Below are 22,886 nucleotides of genomic sequence, written 5' to 3'. Positions count from 1 at the left end.
TCAGGGTTCACAGGTGGTGCTAACTAGGGGCATCTTTAGCATTTATGGATAGAGTTCTAGCTAATACTAAGAATGGGTCATCTGGACTCAAAAATGAGAGAAACTTCATTTAGGTAAAGCCTGAAGAAGTCTTCAAACCATTCAACATTGTAGTGTGAAAAGTACGTGAGGTGAGATAAAATCTCTTTGGGTCTCAGCTCAGTATTAAACTTTTCTACTGTACCAAAGGAGAATGTCAGCTGACACTGCAGTTTCCGGAGATTACAGATATGCAAATCACTAGCACTGGTGTGCATATCTACTGTGTGTGTGTGTGTGTGTGTGTGTGTGTGTGTGTAAGAGAGAGAGAGAGAGAGAGAGAGAGAGAGAGAGAGAGAGAGCCCCAGGATTCACTGCAGTTTAACAAAACTCTTTCCCTTCCAAGCTTTCTTTTTTTGGGGGGGGCCTGAACTCTGGGCCTGGGTGCTGTCCCTCAGCTCTTCAGCTCAAGAGTGCTAGCCTTGAGCCTTGAGCCACAGCACCACTTCCGGCTTTTTTCCTTTTGCTTATGTGGTGCTGAGGAATCGAATGCAGGGCTCAGGCATGCAAGGCAAGCGCTCTACCACTGAGCCACCTTCCCAACCCCTTCCAAGCTTTCTGTATAATTACATCATTCAATTTTTAAAAATGGAGGTGAAATTCATATAACATACACCAAACTATTTTCAAGTGGGCAGATCAGTGGTGCTCAGTACACTGGTGATGTTGTACACACTCAGCCTCTCTAGTTTCAACATCTTTTCGTTATCCTAGAAGAACACTCCATATCCATTCATGTCATTTCTAAATCCTTCCTCCGTTAACCCCTGCCAATTGCTAGTCTGCTTTGGCCCCTATGGAGTTTCCTACTCAGGATATTTTAGAGAAAAGGAATAGAAATAAGCTTTTAAGTTACATTAATTATTTGACATATTGTGTGGTAATTCCAGATATAAACAAGGTAGAAAGCCTAGGGTCCATGGTCTAAGATGATACTAGGATTTGGGATCTCATACACCATTAACATTTACAAGAGGGTCTCAAGGACTGGCACTGGCTTACCACCTTGACAAGATCATTTAAAAAAATCATCGCAAAAAAGACACTTTAATACCCAAAAGGACAATATCAGAACAGAGAAAGGACAGTCCTGTACAATGAGTAAGTTCAGCTTTGTAGAAAACCTACACATCAGCCTTGTTTTCACCCTGGAGAAGTCAAAGTCCTGTTACTGCGCAGCACTGGTGTTGGAAAATGACCAGATACACTAAAGGCTAGTGCTCACAAACCAAGATCCGGTTTCTCAGAAAAAGGCAACAGGAACAAAATAGATTTTACGTTGTAAGATCTAATTTTTTTTTTTTTTGACGGCCAAGATGGATAAGACCCAAATATATCTCAAGGATCAACAGAAAAAGGATGGGACCTTTGCTAGAGAAACTAGCATGGGGGGCTGGGAAGGTGGCTCAGTGGTAGAGCACTTGCCTTGCATGCATGAGGCCCTGGATTCGATTCCTCAGCACCACATAAGAAAAAAGCTGGAAGTGGCGCTGTGGCTCAAGTGGTAGAGCACTAGCCTTGGGCTGAAGAGCTGAGGGACAGCGCCCAGGCCCAGAGTTCAGGCCCCATGACCGGACCCAAAAAAAAAAAAAAAAAAAAAAGAGAGAAACTAGCATAGGTGAATCAGGTCAGGCCACCTTTGCCCCATAAAGATTTTGACAGCAGCTAAATGCTGTCCCTCTGATTCAGACCCCAGTTTGGGTCTGGGGGTGGTCAGAAGGCAGGCATTGCAGAACCAATCTTCACAACTACAGGAACCTTAGCTAGCAGCTTCTCCTGCCCAGCCTTTCACACAGAGGTGCACTTTGGAGGGTGCATGTAGCTGTGGGATCACATGATGGACTTCCCGGAACATTAGTTTTCCCTGTAGCTAAATAATAATGTCAGGCATTTTACACTGACTATAGTAATTAATTATTAAATACTATATTAAATTCAAATAGGTGTTTTGTTTTTTTTTGGTCAGTCCTGGGGCTTGAACTCAGAGCCTGGACACTGTCCCTGAGCTTCTTTTGTTCAAGGCTAGCACTTTACCACTTGGGCCACAACACCACTTCTGGCTTTTTCTGTGTATGTGGTACTGTGGAATCAAACCCAGGGCTTCATGCATGCTAGGCAAGCACTCTACCACTGACCCACCTTCCCAGCCCCCATTAGCTTTTAATTATCAAACCTCTAGGTTTGGTTTGCGGGGGAGGTCTAGTGTGCCCTCTCAGGATGTGGGCGCTCCCCAAGCCAGAGTTCTCAGGGAGTCTGGGTGGTCTGCTCTCATCAACTTGAGCAGACCAGAGAAACCTATAGAACAGGAGAAGAGACAGAGGGTACTGACAACTGGTCTAAAAGTCACGTGGAGATGCATGAGACCCAAACTACCAAAACAAACTTGAAAAAGACTAAAGTTATAGCACTCACATTGTCTGAGTTTAAAGATTACAACAAAGCAGTAGTAGCCAAGACAGTGTGGTACAAGACATAAGGACAGACACACACAGGACATAACTGGCGAACTCCTCTGTGGTCCACCCATTTCTGACAAGGGTGCCAAGTCCATTCAGCAGGTGCAGGGGGACAGTTCTTTCACCCAGTGGGGCCATGGGAAGAGAATATTCACGTATGAAGGAATGAAACTGGGACATCATCTCACACCATTCACAGTGCCCACTCAAAGTTGATCAGGAAACTACAAAGCTCTTCCAGAAAGCGTAGGAGTAAACCTTTGATTCTGCAATATTTCTTAAATCTAACACCCCAAGCACTGGTGGCAAAAGGCAAACCAGTCTTCACCCAAATGAAAAACTTTTGTATTTCAAATAATAACATGAAGAAAGTGAAAAATTCAACAGAACATCTGCAAAGCACACGGATCACCAGGGGCAGGCTCACCAAGTAGACAAGGCCTTTCTGTGCGGTTACGCTCTGACCACGCCCTCTCTGCCATTCTAAACATTCAACCATCTTGGGTCAGTTTTCCCTTCAGTCTTCTTGTTTCCCATCTGTTGTTCCACCCTCAGCTCTCTGCGAGACATCCACCCTCTCTTACACCACTGGGGTACCTTTTCCAACTTACTCCTTACATTTCCCTTGGGCTCCAGAAAGTCCTAATATCCCTCTCTGCTGCTGATGACACTGAACACGGGAGTTTCCAGCAGCCTGGCTTTGACAGGCCTGACTACACAGCGATCATATCTGACAAACAGAAAACTGCTTCAAATGACACCTGAGAACCAATGAGGCCCTGGCGCATTCATGAGTGTGAGCCACCTGCACCCTTTGCTCTGTGCTGCTCACGCAGGGGATGAGCACTCGGCCAGTTAGGGAAAAGCAAGAGTGCATATTCTAGGAGAAGGATGAGGAACGTGAACTAGACAAGTCTCCAAGTCCAAATCTACAATGGGGGCTTTCCAATACCGTGTGCTAGCCAGCCGGCCAGCTGGCAAAAGTCAAAGCATTAACCTTAAACACCCTCACTTTTAGTGCCCTGAGTTTTTTCATTTATTTTCCTGAATAGGTAGTATATTCACATGGTTCACACATGTGTGGACAGCAGCACACACAGAGTATAAACTTTCCTCTCTCCTCCTCCCCTGCCACCCAAGACCTCACTTTGTCTCTTCTCCATCTTTGTGTTTCATTGCAGAACCACACAAACACATTTTTAGCCCAACCTCCATGTACGCAATGACACAGGCGACATGTTTTGCCACTCTTCTGCACCTTGCCCTTCACTAAAGGCTCTCTGCCCCTCTTCTTTTATTGGCCCACAGTGGATGCTGCTTTGCTTTGCTTAATATAAAACCTTTTCTAGGATTTCTGTGACCATAAGGCCCAACTACTGTCATACACCCTTCCCACCCAGCTGAATGCTCTCCCAACCCCATAGTGTCTTCCCAACTGCATTCTGGGACCACCGAACAGCTTTTTCTTTCTTTCTTTCTTTCTTTTTTTTTTTTTTTGGTTGGTTGTAGGGCCTGAACTCTGGGCCTGGGCGCTGTCCCTGAGCTCTTCAGGTCAAGACTAGCGCTCTACCACTTGAGCCACAGCGCCACGTCTGGCTTTTTCTGCTTATGTGGTGCTGAGGAATTGAACTTGGGGCTTCATGCATGCAAGGCAAGCACTCTACCACTGAGCCACCTTCCCAGCCCCCAAACAGCTTTTTGAAACATCTACTGAGCAGGTCTTCTGGGATGCCTACTCTCTTCCCTTCATGCCACAACGCTGGCATAGGTCCACACCAGCAGCACCTATAACAGAACCGATGCTAGCACCAAACAAGGACTAGGCACCACTAAAGTAATGTCTAAACACTTGTCTAATGGAGCAAGTGGTCGCAGGCAGAGAGGCAGAACTTGATTTTCTTTTCCTTCTTGTACTAGGTACATTCCATAAAGGTCTCCTTCCATTTGAAATGAACTCAGCTACCTGAAAGTTTCTGGTCTGAATTTCAACTCATTTGTCACAGACAAAGGCTGCCAGGCCACTACACCAGTGATATGGAGCACTTGCCCTTACAGCAGTGAACGAGGAAGGAAATGTGTATCAAAATCAGAAGCATGAGTTCATAGACATTTTTTACTACAATGTAAATATCCCCTCATTGTACACATCAAGAAACATTCCTAATTTACTATTGTTTTGCCTTAGACAAATGCCTAAGCTAAAATAGAGCCTGTGTTCAGAGAAAGAATACTTCACTGTTCTACCTAAAACTATAAACCAAGACAAAGAAGATACCTAATATTGTTTCAGATTCTAAGAATTACTCATTAAACATCTTTACTAACAGTAAATTCACATTCAGCAAGGAAATAATGTGGCCAGCTATGTTGAAAATGCAGCTGGACCATGAATCTTTCAGGACATGGTTGATCTACTTAAGTAGAAGGTAAGTTATGGGCTTTTCCTGTCTGTGCTTCTTTACCAGCAGGCCCAAGGCCAGGCTGAAGTACAGCCAGGCATTAGATGGAGCTAGACAAGACCCAGTTCAGGTAATTTCACCTATGCCACAAACCCCCAAGGAAGAGCCTTACCTTCATGACCTAGAATCTGCATCTCTTGTTTTTCTAGATGACACTATAACATGGTTTTAGCAGCTCTGCACTCTACAGCTCTGCAGACAGAGGCAGAAAGAGCTGTACAGAGAGATGTCTGTGATAAAGGAAGCGGCAAGAACAGCTTCCCATGCCCATCCAGAGAGGTGTGATCCCAGAATCGTGAGTCAGAAAACCCAAGTGCTTATGGCTCCCTGTCACCAGCTCCTCTGGGACCTCAGGCAAGTTTGAGGAACCTCTCTGCTCTGGTTTCCACAACCATAAAAATGGGGCTAATAATACCTGTTTACTACCTCACAGGAAGGAGGGCGACGGTTAATGAACACTTCCAGGGCGCTTTGAAGATGAAAAAGGTTCCTGGGTGCTAATGACAATAATGGTCTATCCAGTCTCAACAGTGGAACCCAACTGCTTCCAGGAAACTAGTACTTCAGAATCTTTCTTAAACCATTTTGAGAAACCCAGCACTGAAGGCCAAAGCTGTTAACTGCATCAGGGCGAACTGGATAAATATTTACATTCACAGCATGTCTAGTTACTATGGATGCCACAGTTAAGGCTATTAACTCAGTCCTTAGGTCCCTGTTTTCTGCCAAAGAACTCCTTACTGAACATGTTCCTTAAACTTTCCTTTATATATTTTCTTAATATTTAAATGTGAAGTGTAGTGCTATAAACTGTTCTGGGGCTCCAAATTTAGCTTACCTTTCACTTAAAACACTCTCCTTTTTTTTTTTTTGTAAAATTGAAAGGGTAAAAAAGCTCAAATAAGCAAAGGCCCACTAAGGCTGGAAGACTGAACTGACTCTTGTTAATTGATACTCATCAGCTTTACATTAACATACGTGCATACACATGCACACTACTCCCACCCCAAGACATGGTTTCTAATCTGGGCAGACAAGACAATATTTAATTGGATAACGGTAGTTCCAACTCATACAAAAAATGAAATGCAAAGCCTCAAGATTAGTATTTTAAAGCTGACATCTAAATTATGTCCAAAATTTCAAAGTAAAAAATGCAGAGTTCATGCCTACTGATATTGCACTATTTGATTTCTTAATCAAAGCACCTCCTCCCACAAAGTTAACCTGCCTTTACAAACCCTTAGTATGAACATCGGAGGGCCTTATCAGGAAAATGAAACAAAGTAAGAATGGAGTTATTAAGGAGAGAAAGTAGGAAGAGAGGAAACTAAGTAAAAAAAAAAAATCGAAATATAAATTTAACTTTGTTGCCAGGCACTGGTGGCTCATGCCTGTAATCCTAGCAATATAGGAGGCTGAGATCTGAGGATAGGGATTCAAAGCCAGCCCAGGCAGAAAAGCCATTAAGACTCTTATCGTCAATGAACCACCAGAAAACCAGAAGTGGTGCGATGGCTTAAAGTGGTAAAGCACTTGCCTTGAGCAAAAGAGCTCAGGACAGTACCCAGGCCCTGAGTTCAAGTCCCATGACTGTCAAATGATAAAACTTTGTCCTTTTTTTTTTTTTTTGTCGGTCATGGGGCTTGAACTCTGGGTCTGAGCGCTGTCCCTCAGCTCTTCAGCTCAAGGCAAGTGCTCTACCACTTGAGCTACAGCGCCATTTCCTAAAACTTTGTCTAATGGCTGTTTACAAGTAATAAAACCACTTTTGGGCATAATGCCATTTGTGCCTTTATTATAAAAAGGTATCTAAGCTTTTATTAGATTCTAAAAAAAAACTTTCCCATTGGACAGTTGCTAAAGTTCTCTCTTGGCAGGACATTTCTCTTAACTACAGAAAAAATAAAGAAAAAGTGTGCACATTCTGTTCGTTTCTTGTCTTCAGGAGTAGTAAATACACCTCAATGTCAACCTAAGTTCCTTTCTTCCAATCCCCTTGAAAATAAGGAATTTGACCAGTGTATCTTCAAACATCTTTGGAGCTGTGGGAAGCTATGGTGATTCAGTTGTGGATACTGTGGCTTTCAACCTGGATGACTTGATCTGGTAATTCAGGAAGGGAATGTGACACTAGGGGCTGGGGAGGGATTCAATGTTTTCAGGCTGTAGTAAAATAATTTTAGTAGGGTTAGTGACGTTGTACATAGTAAAATGCCTCCTCAGAAACAAGTCTGAAGAATTGGGAAAGAAAAGTCAATGTTTCTGGCTCCTGGATGAAGCAGAAAGGAGTCTCCATTCTAAAGTAGGCCATTTCACTCAGGCCTTTCTATTTTGACACCTCTCAAATGAGCCTAGAGCATGTGTGCTTGTTGTGGGAGGTGCGTAGAGGAGACAGCTGGAGGACAGTCCCAGGCAGGTGGCAGATGTTATACTTGCCTCCTCCTCTCAGACACCTACCCAGACCTAAAGTTTAAAGTAAACTCCCAGAAGGGTGCAGGGAACTACACTAATTATTTATGCACATGTGTACTTACAGTACAAGATTATGTTATTAGCAACAGCTCAGTTGCTAATAACAACTATCTGAGTGCATTATCTACATATAACAAGAGCTTATAAAAGGTTTTGGCTTCTGAAACTGCTCTGTCAATTTCCCCCCTAAGAAATGCAGAAACAAAACCAACTATATATGTTCTATAAACACATACGTATGTATGCAGATAAATAAACATATATCAGGGGCTGGGAAGGTGGATCAGTGGTAGAGGGCTTGCCTTGCATGCCTGAGGCCCTGGGTTCGATTCTTCAGCACCACATAAGCAAAAAAGAAAAAAGCCAGAAGTGGCACTGTGGCTCAAGTGGTAGAGCGCTAGCCTTGAGCTGAAGAGCTGAGGGACAGTGCTCACGCCCAGAGTTCAGGCCCCATGACCAGACCCCAAAACAAAACAAAACAAAATATATCAACAAAGCAGTCTTGTTTTGTTTTTGTTTTTTTTGTCAGTCATGGGGCCTGAACTCTGGGTCTGGGCGCTGTCCCTCAGCTCTTCAGGTCTCAAGTCTAGCACTCTACCACTTGAGCTACACACCACTTCTGGCTTTTCCTGCTTATGTGGTGCTGAGGAATCAAACGCAAGTCCTCATGCATACAAGGCAAGCACTCTACCACTGAGCCACCTTCCCAGCCCGACAAGGGCAGTCTGATATAACACATAGGAAACTCCAACAGTAGAAGTTCTAAGATGTAGGGGGACATAGAAAACAATTTGGGGTCAGGGAGAATTTTAGTTTTAGTTGTAATTAAGAAAAGAATATAAAGATGGCTTTCTCTGTATATGAATGGAAATGGGTTAAAAAAAGCATTTGAAAAAGATGAAAGGAAACTGATTAAGGCAGAAAGGGAAGTATTAGAGCAACAGTCTCTGGATGGTGCATGGCCTGAGAAACCCATTCACATGACTAGAGCATCATTGAGTTTGTTTTGTTGTTTTCTTGAGGAGAGAGAGGGCACAGAGTCAGAGCCACTTCCAGCCCAAGTCAGAGAGACATCCTAGGAGAAGGCTTTTGATTTTTGTGCTATCTTATGGAAAATCTTACAACTTGGAAGAACTTTGGTATGGGTAGATTATATCCATATCCATGTCTAGAAAACTGAAGATACATTTCATGTTCAATAGCATCTTTATGAAAAAATTATTAAGAATAAAAACATGTTTTTGCATTTTTGCATGTATCATTACTTGCAATATTAACAAGATAGGCTCTGTGTTCAACTTGCTGGGATAAGTTGTTTTGATTGAAAGTTCAAATTTTATCATGGACAAAAAAAAAATCACAGTAGGTTTTCTTTGAATTGATGATCTGATTTCATACATTTTGAGAAAAAAAAAAAGCCAAGTATTAAAGTCTTCGTAAACATAGTTTGTCGTCTTCCTTTTTTGCTTACAAGAAAAGACAGTGTTCTTGGAGAAGTGGCTACAGTGGCTGGCGACAAAAGCAGCCGAGAAGGAGCTTCCCTCACGACAGCCACCGCATCTCGCATGTCAGACAGGCCTTGCAACTTTGCATCTTATTCCACAGAGTTAAAAATTATGTGCCAGAGTTGAGATTTAATACAACTAATCCTCCCACATGTCATCAAAGATATTCTTAGTTGAGACAGGTAGGTGTGCATGTGGTGAACACAGTGGCCACTTGCTGGGTACCACTCCTTGCTGTCAGGAGCCTTTTACACTGCTTCATGCCTGGCACATGTCCACACAGCAAACAAGGCAGGTAACATCTTGGTGAGCCCAGGAAGACAGTTTACAGACTCTTTAGCAAAGGGTACCTGTAGACTCGACGGGCCAGAGGTTGCCTTGACGTATATGCAAAGACTGAGGGCATCACCATAGCCTCTGACTTCTGAGAACATAGCTGCCAAATGATAGTTGTCAAATGTCATCACTTAATGCCCTTGGCCACTATATAAAACTGGGGGGAAAAATCCATTCCTACTGCACACTTGCAGACACCATCTAACAAACATATATATGCACACATTTCCTGACCTCTCTTTTCTTGAATGAAGCCCACCAAGACTGAAAAGAGCAACTTGAGAAGAATTAGGATTGCTCACTAGAGTGAAGCATTACTGTTCTCAGGATAAGCACTGGCTGGCTTGTGGCGCATGCCTGAGGGAGGAGTATTTGGGGACTGAGCAGGAGGATAACTTATGCCCAAGAGTTTTAGAACAGTCTGGACAACATGGCAAGACTCAAAACTTTAAAAAAAGAAATTCAGTATGATAGAGACGGGATAAGATTTGACACTTCTGAAGACAATGTGGCTAAAACATCAGATAGCAATATCTGCACTTAAGAGAAAGGAAGAAAAGAGGACTCAAGTGGTAGAGCACCTGCCCAGCAAGTGGGAGAGTTCAGTCCCCAGTACTGAAAAAACAAAGCAACAAAATATTAAAATACTAAAAAGAAAATGACATATGAAGTGAAGCTATTTGGTCACACAGAACATACTTATATACCTGTGTACTAAGCACACCTGTGCACGTAGTACACCTGTGCACTTAGTACACCTGTGCTATCAGTACAAAGAACATCTTTAGATATTCAATGTAAAATGTATGTTACGCTAAAAAGTCTTCCTCAAAAGGGTTGAGTGTGAGTGCCAAGTTCTTGTTTTACCCTAGGCTTGACAGAACTGCAGGAGATGGAACAGAGGCCAGTGAGCACTCGGACAGAGGCTGTGGAGGTGGTGCCCCAGCTCACACAGACAGACAATGTGAGACAAGAGATAGAATGCTGAAGATGCTAACTGCTTCCAGATGGCAAAATACCACAACTACTTCGAATGAAAAGCCTCAGGAAATGAAGGAGCTTCAAGGTGAACAAATACAGGTAACACAGCTGTAGAAAATGAAACAGATTTTTGTGGTTCAGCTGCTTGGTTCCCAAGTAATACTTGTGACCTACAAAAGGGGGTCACCATGGCCACCACAAACACCTGGAGTGTCTTATACAACTCCAGATGCCATTTTACGCCATATATACACCCTCCTGCACTGAACTCCTATGAAAGCCAAAGAGGTGACTGGATTATTACTCTCATTTCATATCTAATTTCTAGGCACAGAGAAGGCCTCCTCTGTCTAACATGGGCTAGGGGTGGTGGTGTGTTGCAGGGTGGCCCCAGACCTCACCCTCACCCTTGGCCAGTAAGCACCTGCCTCTCAGGTTCAAGAGGAGTCATGGTTTTATCTCCTGGCATGCCTTAAAGGAAGTTACTCTAAAAAGACTGATAAGAAGGGATAAGAATGTGGTAAACATCAAACAGTAAGTATACTCTGAAACAGTGTTTGGGGAGACCATGCAGTCACCTGTGCAGCTACTGTGAATTAGCAACCATGGGGCTAAATCTCACACACACAAGACTACTTTAGGGAATGATCTCAAAGCTATTACAGTTCCATCACTGCCCCTCCCCCACAAAAGCAGACTTGTTTTAAAGATACTTCTCTCAAACATTATGAAAAAGTTTAAATCACTGAAGAACTTGAATGAATGTCAATGCATTTCTTTCCTTAGATGCAGTAACTGCTTGATTAGCATACTGCTTTAGATTTATTTTTCTCTGCTACATGATTACATTTCAGAGATTGTGACACTTACAGACACTTCAGTCTGCATTCTCTAATGACAAGGACAGTCCCCTACACAGTCACAACCACCTCTTAGTGTAACCCTGTGGCCCCTGGGTCGCTCTGCATTCAACTTTCAACTGGCCCGAAATGTCTTCTTTGGGGCTGGGAAGGTGGCTCAGTGGTAGAGTGCTTGCCTAGCATGCATGAGGCCCTGGGTTTGATCCCTCAGCACCACATAATCAGAAAAAGCCAGAAATAGTGCTGTGGCTCAAGTGGTAGGGTGCTAGCCTTGAGCTGAAGAGCTGAGGGACAGCACCCAGGCCCAGAGTTCGGGCCCCACAACAGACCAAAACAAAACAAAACAAAGTCTTCTTGAGTTCGACTTTGTACCATTTAGAACATATATTAATTCACTGAATTTAATATCGTATCTCTGTAGTCTTTGTTTTAAAAAAGTTTTGATTATCAACAATTGGGGCCTAAAATAAAACCATACCTTCATTTGCTGTAGGAGACTGTAGTGTCCCTGCATGCTTTGCTAATGTCTTTCCAAGATCAAAAAGACTATTTTAGTGAGAACAGAATACATTCATGAGAGAAATCACTTATTCAAGTTCTCCACTTGGTACCACCATTTCCTACACGATGCCTAATAACAACTGCTTTCCAGATGCTTACTATAGAAATGATGTCAGGTGCCAGGAGAGAGATGAGCTCCAGTGACTGTCTTCAGGATGCTTGTGATTTTGTGGAGAAGATAAAACACTGAACCAACAAGTAACACCTGGTTGGCCTGGAAAGTGCAATAGGAGGTGGGACGGGAGCTCCATCTACACCAGCATATGTATTACACCTCTAGAAAGCCTCTGTTCAGCTGGAAAAGGAGGACTGCACTGCAGACCTTCCACTATGGCTCCCCCCCCCCCCCCCCCACAGGGAACAGAAGACCAAGAGGTACAAGAGATTTAGGATCCTTCACAACAGTTCCCGTACACAGGAGCTGCGCTGTCTGAGGCTCACTGCATTCTCTCTGGCCCTGGGCATGGGCTTCCCTTTCTCCTCTGGAAATAGAAATAATTATTCCTCACAGTGCTGGGAGGACTCAAAAACAAAAACACAACACAGAGACAGGAGGGTGTGGCCTTGGCCCAAATACTGTAAGGGCCCCATCGATGCTGCTTCCTCCAGCAGTGGCTTCAGGAGCAAGAGCCGTGGACTGGACCCTCCAGGCTGAGGGACCTTGGGAAGAGCCACACCAGGACTTGTCCTGCCCCTGGGAGGTGCAAACGAGTTTAGTGCTCACAAAAGCTCCCTGAAATTGGCCTAGTGCTAGGGAATTAACAGAGAACTATTATATTTGATGTAAGGGAACCAAAAGTAGAATGTCTTGGAGTTTCCGTCCATCATTTTCCTAGGTTGAAAAACACACACTATAATAACCTTACCACTTTCGTTCATTCTTTTACCACAATTAACATAACTCAATGAAAAAATTTTAGGAGGCAGCTTTTACTGGAAGGCAAAAACTCTGGAGAAGACATTATCCCCAGGTTCAAGGGCAGGACTAATTATCACAAAGGTGTGTAGACTTTATACAAACAACTCCCTCTGCTCCCAGAGGGCTGTTACTTTGGTGACTGTGCAAGACACCAAGAGTACAAAAGAAGCTATTTCACAGTTAGGATCACTACAGTGGTGTTCAGCATACTTGCGGAACACTCCATGCATGCAGAAATGCAGGCAAGCAAAGCAGTCACACAGTAAGCAAGTGTTTTGAAGTAAAATTGTTGGAAATGAAGTATTATGCAAGGGTGGGGAACTGTATGGGGCCTTCAAAGCCATTTGGTATATGCTACAACAGACCTGTGTGCTTCTCATTGGCTGCCCATGGCTTGTCTGCCTGTATTGATAAATTTGTATTGGCTTGAGAATGATGTAAATATGGCAGAGAAAAGGTTCCCTACCTCTGATACAAAGGATCAGCCATTTGCTATTTGGTATTTGTTTCTTGTCTTCATTCAGACCTGTTTCCTTCTTGTTGGGTACTGAGAGTGTGACAGTGTATCACAGGCTCACCAGTGCTTGCAGAACTCACTCCATGCAGATTTCTCAGTAACCTGTGTGTATGGTGCACAGCTCTACCAACGGGGAAGGTGCCAGAACTTGGGCAAGCAGGAATGGAACCAGCAGACAGTGATTTCTTTGCTTGCTTCCTGCACATTTCTCCCTCTCTCCCTCTCCCTCTCCCTCTCCCTCTCTCTCCTTCTCTCTCTCTGCCTCTCTCTCTCTCTCCCTTTCTCTCTCTCTCTCTCTCGTGTGTGTGCGCGTGTGCACATATGCGTGTGTGCTTATGTGCTGTCTCTGATCTTTTATGCCTGGCTTTCTTTAACTTTGTATTAGAGAGGTGAAGACCAAACCAACTGGTGACCCAGGGAGGACTGGTGAGAAAACAATAATAATTAAGACTTCCACTTCTCAGGAGACATTGGCTTCTATCAAAAGAATAATGTGTTTTTGCCGGGCACTGGTGGCTCACGCCTGTAATCCTAGCTACTCAGGAGGCTGAGATCTGAGGATCATGGTTCAAAGCCAGCCTGGACAGAATAGTCCGTGAGACTCTGATCTCCAATAAACCACTAGAAAACTGGAAGTGGCGCTGTGACTCAAGAGGTAGAGCGCTCGCCTTGAGCTGAAGAGTGCAGGGACAGCACCCAAGCCCAGAGTTCAATCCCCATGACCAAAAGAAAGAAAGAAAGAAAGAAGAAAGGAAGGAAGGAAGGAAGGAAGGAAGAAAGAAAGAAAGTAAGAAAGAAAGAAGGAAAGAAAGAAAGAAAGAAAGAAAGAAAGAAAGAAAGAAAGAAAGAAAGAAAGAATAATGTGTTTTCCAACTTCCCATCAGGCCTCCAGAGGCTCACCAACCAGGCGAGTTTCTGAGGACTAGACCAAGGTGGGGGCAGTTTACAACTTTCTAGAGGCCCAGAATGGGAGCTGAAGAGAGAGGGTCCTCTCTGGCCACTGATACCTTTGTGGCTGGGCTGTGTGTGTTTTTGAGTGGGCAAGCTGAGCTCTAGGTCTGGGGAGGTGCAACTTCCCAAACTCCACTCTGGTTTTCACCTAGCCCAGTCAAGAAGGACAGGAAGGGGAAATGCCACCTCAACTGAAGGGCTAGACTAAAACACGTTTCCAACCCCAGAACGGCCCCCTACTCGTGCAAAGAAAGCTTACTGGGTCACGACATACCTTCCTGTTATTGTCTCTGGCTGTTTTTTCACAGAGACAAAAGTGTTGACAACTGGGCCCCTTTCCAAAAAAGTTTGCCAATTCTACTACAATAACCACTAGAGCACACATGTGTCTATTTAAGCTAATTAAAATTAAATTAAAAATTCAATCTCAGCCAGGCACTGGTGGCTCACGCCTGTAATCCTAGCTACTCAGGAGGCTGAGATCTGAGGATCGCGGTTCAAAGCCAGCCCGGGCAGGAGAGACTGTGAGACTCCTATCTCCAATAAACCACCACAAAACCGGAAGTGGCGCTGTAGCTCAAGTGGTAGAGCGCTGGCCTTGAGCTGAAGAGCTGAGGGACAGCGCCCAGGCCCAGAGTTCAAGCCCCACGACCGACCAAAAAAAAAAAAAAAATTCAATCTCTTACATTTTACATGTGCAAAAGAGTGGCAGGCACTAAGAACATTTTCCTCCAGGCAGAGTTCTCTGGGCAGTGCTAGAGCAGCCCAGGATAGTCATCAAACTACACTTACAGCCATCTAGTTCTCTCCTTTTGGAGGCAGGAAGGTCTGGACTTGGTTGAAATAGATTCCTTTTACACCTGAAAATTCATCATGTAAAGTACGGCTCTAGACTATCTGTTGATTGTATGTATGTATTTGTTAACTTGACTACCAGCTACCCCCCACAGGGCTCACTCATTCCAGGTTAAAGCGTTGCCCAGCACCTGACACTAAGTGACAAATTCAACTTCTAAAACCACCAAGAAGTGAACCTGGGTGTAAAATTGTCACCAAATGGATGATAGGGCACTAGGACAAAAAACACTACTGCAATCTTCTTGCAAAATGTTCTATAAACTGCCAAGATTCCTATTATAAAGCAATCATCTGGGTTTGGACTCTAGCCCCATGACCTAGACCTAAGGGCCATGTGACCTTGGGCAAGTTATTTTCCCCTGGTAAACAGCCCCTCCCCTAAATGGGAGGGATGAGGGAGCCAGGTAACCCTGTGGCTAGCCCTTTTATGCCTCTCCTCGCCAGCAACCCAACACTCAGGCACCCAGGAACTGAGTTCTTCTCTGTCCCCTCCAACACAGTGGTCAGCTCACGACAGGGGTTGTGTGTTAGTCATTTTTACTGACCCTTAACACTTGACACACAGCAGCTGCTAGTCAGAAGTTAAACTGACTAAGAATCTAAGAGCCCAATGAATCAAATACATTTTGCATATTTCACATCAACATGCTTGCTGTAAGAAGCTCTTAGGGAGGTCACGTGTTCTGTTTTGAAATTAGAAATGGAATTAAAAGTTACTCTTAAGTCCCTAAAGGTTACCCCTTTTTGAAAACCCATGTCTCTTCTAGTTTATTATACTTTACTACTTTTCTCTCTACAATTACATACTAAAAGACCAACAGGAATATCAACAATACCGGAAAAAAAAACCCAAAACACTGGGTGCAATGAAGTCTTAGAATTTAAAACAATAGTAAGGGACTTAAGATATAAAATCATTCAACTTTGGAATAATAATTCATAATCCAAAAAACCTATACATTAGATGTCTATTTAAAAAGCCAGAGGCGTCACAAACCAAATAGACTCGTTATTTATAAGGTACAGTTAATGTGGTGAAAATTTATATTTTATACCTAGTCAAACAATTTTACTGCTAACTAGCCAGTGGGTTCACTGAAATCTAAGCAATTACATTTTGGTTTTGCCCATGTGGGTCCTGCAGCTGAACCTTCTAATGCTATCTGTAGTGGGCCTGTCTCTTTCTGGTACAGCACCAAACAACAAATCCACCACCACCGCCAGTCTTGCAATTTGGCCACAGTGGCTATTGATTTCTACCAGCTTCATAGAGGGGTTTGGAGAGAGAAGCAGTGCAGTTTCTTCCAAGAGGCTGGGTATGGCTGCGTGTCCGCTGTCCCAGGTACACCTGGCAGTCCGGGCCGGCATTTTAGTCACAGGGGCTATTAGTCATCAATGATCTGATCTGCCCACACCCTTCCTTAACATGGGCCCCTACTGGAGATTCAGACAGTGAAACTGCTCTGTGAAGGCAAGGCCACGATATGTTATACATTTTAAAGTGACGTGATAGTCTTTTACATTCACTTTCTCTTTCACTAAATCATGAACAAAAACTCACATTAATAGCTTAAAATACCAACTAAGAGTAAGTATGTACAACACCCTGATGCCTATAGTTTAACAAATAAATGTGTTTTAAAGCTAAATTTCAAACCCAAGATATGTATAAAGTGTAATTACCAAAATAGTGATCTATGTATACACTGAGAACATGTTGCTGTTTAAAATTTTAATGCCAGATTGCAATAAAAGTCCTTGTAAATGCTACTATGCTATGAAAATGCTAACAACCCTTTTCTCTCCCCTAACAGGTTTCAGCATTTCAAAGCATGAACGTAATTTTCTCTCTCCGGCTTCACGGCAAGAATGAAAATCCTTCCAAAGGGAATTCCTTCCTAAACAATTCTGCTTAATATCTGAGCACCATCCATCCTTAATTCAGAGACAAGTCCCTGGCAAAGCCTTTGCAGTATTAAGCAACACTGGTTTAACAGAAACTCCGGGAACGGACAACTTGGCTGGCTTGGTCGGCCCGCCTTTCCTTCCTTCCCCCACCCAATGCCTTCCCCAGGCAGTGACTTCACATCCTTTGACATCAGCACAGCTCCGAAAGGGGGATGGGAGAGAGGGCAGAAAGCAGAAAAACCAGCTTTGAACGGAGCATGCAAGGCCTCTCTCTAGTCTCAAATTCTGTACGTAGTTGGTAAAAATGTCCAACAGCCGAGCCACACCCCACCTGCTCAGGTGAAGTCCACAGATAAGTGGAGTGAATTCTGCTGAAAGGACTTCCTGCTTTTTCTATCGGAAGCACAATAGCCATTTATTAACTACCTCGGCAGGTTCCGGTCAGTGGAGCACACAATAACTCACCTCGAATATGGAGAAGGGCCACGGGCTGGAAAGGCCCATTGGAGCTGGCCGCATCCACCACCATCCCGCTGCCCGCCTTATTACATGTCAACATCTAGACTCCAGCGGGAAAGGCGGTGCACTCCTTAAGGCAAGAAACCAGCCTCCATTTTAGTTTAAAAAAAAAAGGCAAACTGGAGCTCTGCAGCTGGAGGGAACTGGCTGGTTCGTGATGTCAGTGGGCCTGGAGCTCGCTGATTGGCCAGGAGCTGCAACTTAAAATGACACTAAAAAAACTGCAAGCGGAAAGAGCGTTCTGTTTGGCTGTCAGTGTGCATTAAAAGCCTGGGCATTTTCCGGCTTTCTGTGATCTTCATTTCTCAGTAACTTTTAGGCAACGATCTTCACTCTCAGGGCCCAGGGCAGGAGGCATGGTTCCCATCAGCCTGTAAACAAAGGTCTCTGCGAGCTACCAGGAAAAAAAGATGTGTGTGCGCGCGCGCTTGTGTACTTTACATTTTAGCATTTCCCTAACTGACACACAAAATTCCACAGTACTTTCTACTACCTTCTACTATTTAGTTCTACATTTGTTAATTGCTGTATTATATGCGAGAGTCCAACAACCTAGTATTTTTTTTTTTTTAGCAAATGGCTAAATATTACACAATTGAGTAATTTAGACTCTTATTCAACTTCCCTGAGTGATAGGGCAAGTAATAAATAAAAAAATCCCCCAGCTGGTCCTTCCCGATACCTTTTATTTTCCTGAAAAAAAAATCAGGTTTAAAAAATCATACAGAAAATGAAAGCTGCATTCAAGTTAGAAAGTGCTACAAACAATTTCTTAGCATAGCTGTGGGTGTTAAGGCATAAAATGAAAAAAGATAAAATGAAATGCAGAGCTCATTTTTGTGGTCAATATATTATATGCTTTCATTCAAGTTTTAGACATTTTGTTGTTATAAAATTAAGATAAATTTACTTATTTTTATTTAGGCTACTATTCAGATCTTAGTTTCCTATCTATGCTCAAAAAATGTAAATGTGGGCTGGGAATATGGCTTAGTGGTAGTATGCTTGCTTGGCATGCATGAAGCCTTTGGAAGTGGTGCTGTGGCACAAGTGGTAGAGTGCTAGCCTTGCGCAAAAGCAGCTCAGGGACAGCGCCCAGGCCCTGAGTTCCAGCCCCAGGACTGGCAAAAAAACAAAAAGTAAATGGGGATGGTGCTGAGACTCAAATGTCATTACTGTATAAATAAATCAAAGATAGGAACAATTTCTGGTAAAACTAAAAAAAATTCTCATTTTTTCATATAAATATTGAAGTTCTCCCAAATTATGTCCCTATTTTTTTTATTTCTCATGCAACCTCACTCATTTGCTCCACTCATGATAAGAAAAGTCCTTCATCTCCTATAACCCCCACAAAGTTCCCAAGAGTAAGAAATGCTGGGAATACAACTGGGTTACTGTCACTGGAATAGGCCTGGTCTTCCACTTCTTTCAGTGAATGAGTGAGTGAACCCCACAGCCAGCTAGTGTGCTTCACAGGAAGAATGTAGATTTCGTGTGGCATAGTGTCACAGAATTTATGAGACTGAGGCTGGCCTGGGCAAAAACAGTGAGACTGTCTTAAAAAAGTAAAACAAAACAAAACAAATGTAGATTTTATTGTGTTGATAGCTATTAAGATAAATAAGAAAAAAAAATCCCCCCCTCCCACACTCCTTTCTCCTAGAGCTGAAAATGCTGTAGTAACCCTACAGCTGGCCAGGAAGTTATTACTATTATTGCTACTATTGTTGTTGTTACTGTTTTGAGGTGATAGGGGTTGAACCGAGGGCCTCTGTTGTGCCAGGGGCGCTCTAACACTAAGCTACACTCACAGCCTTTGCTGACGGCTTGTTAAGTATCAGAGTAAAGGCTTTTCATGGCCTTTGCTCACCTGCACACACTTCGGGCCTCACACTGGCCTAGCTGGCACTGGCACGTGAAGCAAACATGGGTCAACAAAAAGAGCTTGTGCTCCTACTCAAGGAACTTAAATTTAGGACTGTGGCTACCTACTCATTTCTGGGTTTTCTCTACTGACCGCTGGGTTGTACCTGTCAGCAGAGGACTGTGACCAACCTGTCACCAGCATTAGGCAGTGTTGAGGACCAAGCTCATCCTCATCTCTTTTGTCCAAGAATTAAGACACAATCAGGAGCCAGGTCCTTAGGGGAAGAGAGAGAGGTGAAGAGGTAGAAAAGGGAGAGGGAGAGGAAGAGCAAGGGAGGGGAGGAAAAGGAGAGTGAGGGAGAGAGAGGGAGAGGGGAAGGGAGGATGAGGGAGAAAGATCTGCCTACCAATACTTTCTGTGAAATGAGAAGAGTCTGGATGTGCCTGTTCTAGGGCTGTGCTGATGAGCTGGAATGCCGAAATCTGGGGAAAGACTTCTAGAAGCTTCATGTAAAATATATAGAAGGCAAAGGAAAAGTAAAGACACTTTTTGATGTATTTTTCAAAGGATCTCAACTTTATTAGTGATTTCTCCCACAGTCTTGTGAAATCTTATGCATATAAAGTAGTTCTTCAAAGAACTCTGAGAGTGTGATCTAGAAGTCATTGATAAAACATGCTAGTAGCATGTCTGTATTCCTAGCAATCAGGAGGCTGAGACATGAGTACTGAGGCTAGTGGGTGCTCCACAATGAGTCAAAGTCAGGTTAGGCTGCACAGAGACCCTGCCTCTCTCAAACTCTAAAATATAAGCAGGAGAAAAAAAAGAGAGTTGAACTAATAAGTGGTATGTTTCTGAATGGGAAAAATAAATACTATAATATGCTGGTGTTAGTTTTTCCCTAAATGGTTTGTAGGTAAAAAGTGTTTCCAATCAAAATTCAGGTGGGTTTATTTTCCTAGGTAATTAACAAAACCATTCTAAGCTGGGCTAGAGGCTCACACCTGTAATCCTAGCTACTCAGGAAGCTGAGAGCTGAGGATCGCATTTTGGAGCCTGCTCTGGCAGAAAAGTCCATGAGACTCATACCTCCGATAAAGTACTTAGAAAATGGCAGAAGCGGCATTGTGGCTCAACTGGTAGCACCCTAGCCTTGAACACAGAGAGGCTCAGGGACAGTGCCTCGGCCCTGTGTGCAAGCCGCAGAACTGGCAAACAAAACAAAACAAAAAAATCTAAAATTCACCTAGAGAACTTAAAACTGAAACTTCTAACAGAGCCAGGAGCTAGTTGTACCAACCATAAAGCTACATGGACTAATGACAATGAGAACAGGCAAAAGGGGCTAAGGAAGCAGAGAAAACGGCCCAACCAATGAATGCATTCACACAAAATAGTGTTGTGACAAGAAATAAATTCCAAATCAGTGGAAAAGTGAAAAACTAGAAAATCAATCCGTTATTCTTTTGGCTACTTAATTGGAGATAAGAGTCTCATAGGCTCTCCTGGATGGGCGTTTAAAAATTATGTATCTGCCAGGCGCTGGTGGCTCATGCCTGTAATCCTAGCTACTCAGGAGGCTGAGATCTGAGGATTGCGGTTCAAAGCCAGCCCAGGCAGGAAAGACCTTGAGACTCTTATCTCCAATAAACTACTAGAAAACCGGAAGTGGTGCTGTAGCTCAAGTGATAGAGCGTTTGTCTTGTCTTGAGCTGAAGAGCTGAGGGTCAGCGCCCAGGCCCAGAGTTCAAGCCCCATGACTGACAAAAAAAAAAAAAAAAAGTATGTATCTAATTCTGTATTGTGGAGTTTTCGCTATATCATGGGATTTTTTTTTTGGCATACAGGTATTTATATAATATTTATGATTTTAGTTATTTTTGCCTAAAAATTTAAAACAATATAAAAATCATCTGTCCATGAGCGCTCCCACACTGTGCCCATATGTTCAGAATCTTGCCTTGTCTACTTCACATTGACGTCTGGTCGCTGCACCTAGTGTTGCTCTGTGGTGTTGTGTTTTTGTGAAATTTCCATAAAAGTCTGAATTTATTTCAAGCCCTATGATGCCACCCAAACATTCTGCAACTTTAAAGGCTTTTGGCAGTGAACTCAAGATGTTTACCATCAAAAAGGTGGACCTTCTTGACCTGTTAAAGGAAGGCAAAAGCTACACACAGCTGTAGGCTGCCATTATGGGATCAACAAACCTAATGTTCATCACATAAGGAAAGATGAGAAGACTAATAGGTCTACGGCAATGATGGCTTTAAACAAGACTGAAGTAAGGCCACTGTGAGGATGGAGCCTGCACTGGACCTGTGGATAATGAGAGCAGGAAGAAAAATATCTTGCTGGATACCAACACCATCTGGATGAAGGCCAAGAACCCTTATGATGGTCACGACAGGGATGAGGACGAGAACCACAATGTAGAAGCAGCATCGTCGAGTGCCTCTTCCACTAGGCCAATCTCACTTAGTGCCAGCAAGAGCTGGTTTGACAAATTTCAAAGACACTTTGGACTCAAGAGCATTTCTCTGCATGGCGAAGCTACCTCTGTGGATAAAGCTGGAGTATGTGAACGACATGTTCAAATCCATCATTGACAAAGGGGGCTATAAGCTTGAACAAGTTTTAAAAACACAGATGAGATGAAGTTAGGGAGTGAAGAGGGGATAGGGAACAAGATGAGCTACAGGTTGGAGGAGGAGGCTGGCCTAACACTCGACTGTCTTGCAACCATGGTCAGAATGGCCAAAGAACTTCAGCGAGTGGCTGACGAATGGGAGCCCAGATGTATTGTTCGTTGCACTTCATAAATACAATTGAGAGTGGTGTGTCAGATTATAAAAACTGTCTCACTCAGAAGAAAAAGCAGTGCCAGCAACTCTCTGTAACTACGTTCATCACTTGGATGAAGAGAGCAGTTACACCAGCGCCTTTAGTAGAAATACAAGTTAGGGCCCAGGGGAAAGATACTGCACCACCCAATGACGTGCCCGATGCAGTGGTGCCTTCAGAAGAGCTGTACCGCGCTTCTTGGCTTCCCGTACATTCACCTCATTGCCATCGCCTTCACCGCCATCAGCGCTGCACTCTACTAATTCATGATCTTCGTCATTCAAGTTGTAGTATACTTTTTCACTGGTGAGTACCCATATCGATATTATATGTATGTTGTTAACATTACGTGAAAGTGTTTATAAAAGTGTGGGACAGGTTAATGAGAGTGGGAAGGGTTTACAGGACAGTGGGGTTTATAAAGCCTTAAAATGCATATAATAAAACAAAGACAATGCTGCTACTTCATGGATTGCCACCTGTGGCGGGAGTCTCTGGAACGTAACTCCTGTGATAGGTGAGGGAGCCCTGTACAGATATTCTAACAACAGTACAGTTTCATCTTCTGCTCTACTATACAACGGGGCCTTCCATTTGCTTGTGGCTTCTTTATTTTCAGTATTGTCAGTCCCTAGGGACAAACAGAGTGTCCCTCAAGACTCATTGTTCAGGGCTTGGTCCCCAGAAGGGGCACCATGTTGGGTAGTATGGAGATTTTTAGGAGGTGGGGCTTAGAGGTAAGAAGGAAGTCCCAGCGGAGGGGGAGGGGGGGAAGGGGGCTGTGTCTCT

General features: G+C 43.5%; 1 protein-coding gene across 11 annotated transcripts in view; it reads right to left on the bottom strand.

The window, feature by feature from the left end:
• The window catches only part of Ppp2r5c (protein phosphatase 2 regulatory subunit B'gamma), a 143,647-nt gene that overhangs the window by 80,540 nt on the left and 40,221 nt on the right, over positions 1–22,886 (bottom strand). For 2 of the 11 annotated variants that reach the window (XM_042696846.1, XM_042696845.1), the window contains exon 1: positions 17,330–17,539. The exons of 6 other annotated variants lie outside the window; for them this stretch is intronic. In XM_042696846.1, the coding sequence (XP_042552780.1) occupies positions 17,330–17,423 (94 nt within the window). In that variant the 5' untranslated portion in view covers positions 17,424–17,539. Of the gene's footprint in view, positions 1–17,329; positions 17,541–22,886 lie in introns of those variants that run through there. 3 more of the 11 variants (XM_042696843.1, XM_042696847.1, XM_042696848.1) reach the window with 3 other exon arrangements.

The sequence above is a fragment of the Dipodomys spectabilis genome, unplaced genomic scaffold (assembly GCF_019054845.1).
Source record: "Dipodomys spectabilis isolate Male_0828 unplaced genomic scaffold, ASM1905484v1 ptg000212l, whole genome shotgun sequence".
NCBI classification, from domain to species: domain Eukaryota; kingdom Metazoa; phylum Chordata; class Mammalia; order Rodentia; family Heteromyidae; genus Dipodomys; species Dipodomys spectabilis.
The sequence above is the reverse complement of the archived record's forward strand: the minus strand, read 5'-3'. Positions and strand labels throughout refer to the sequence as shown.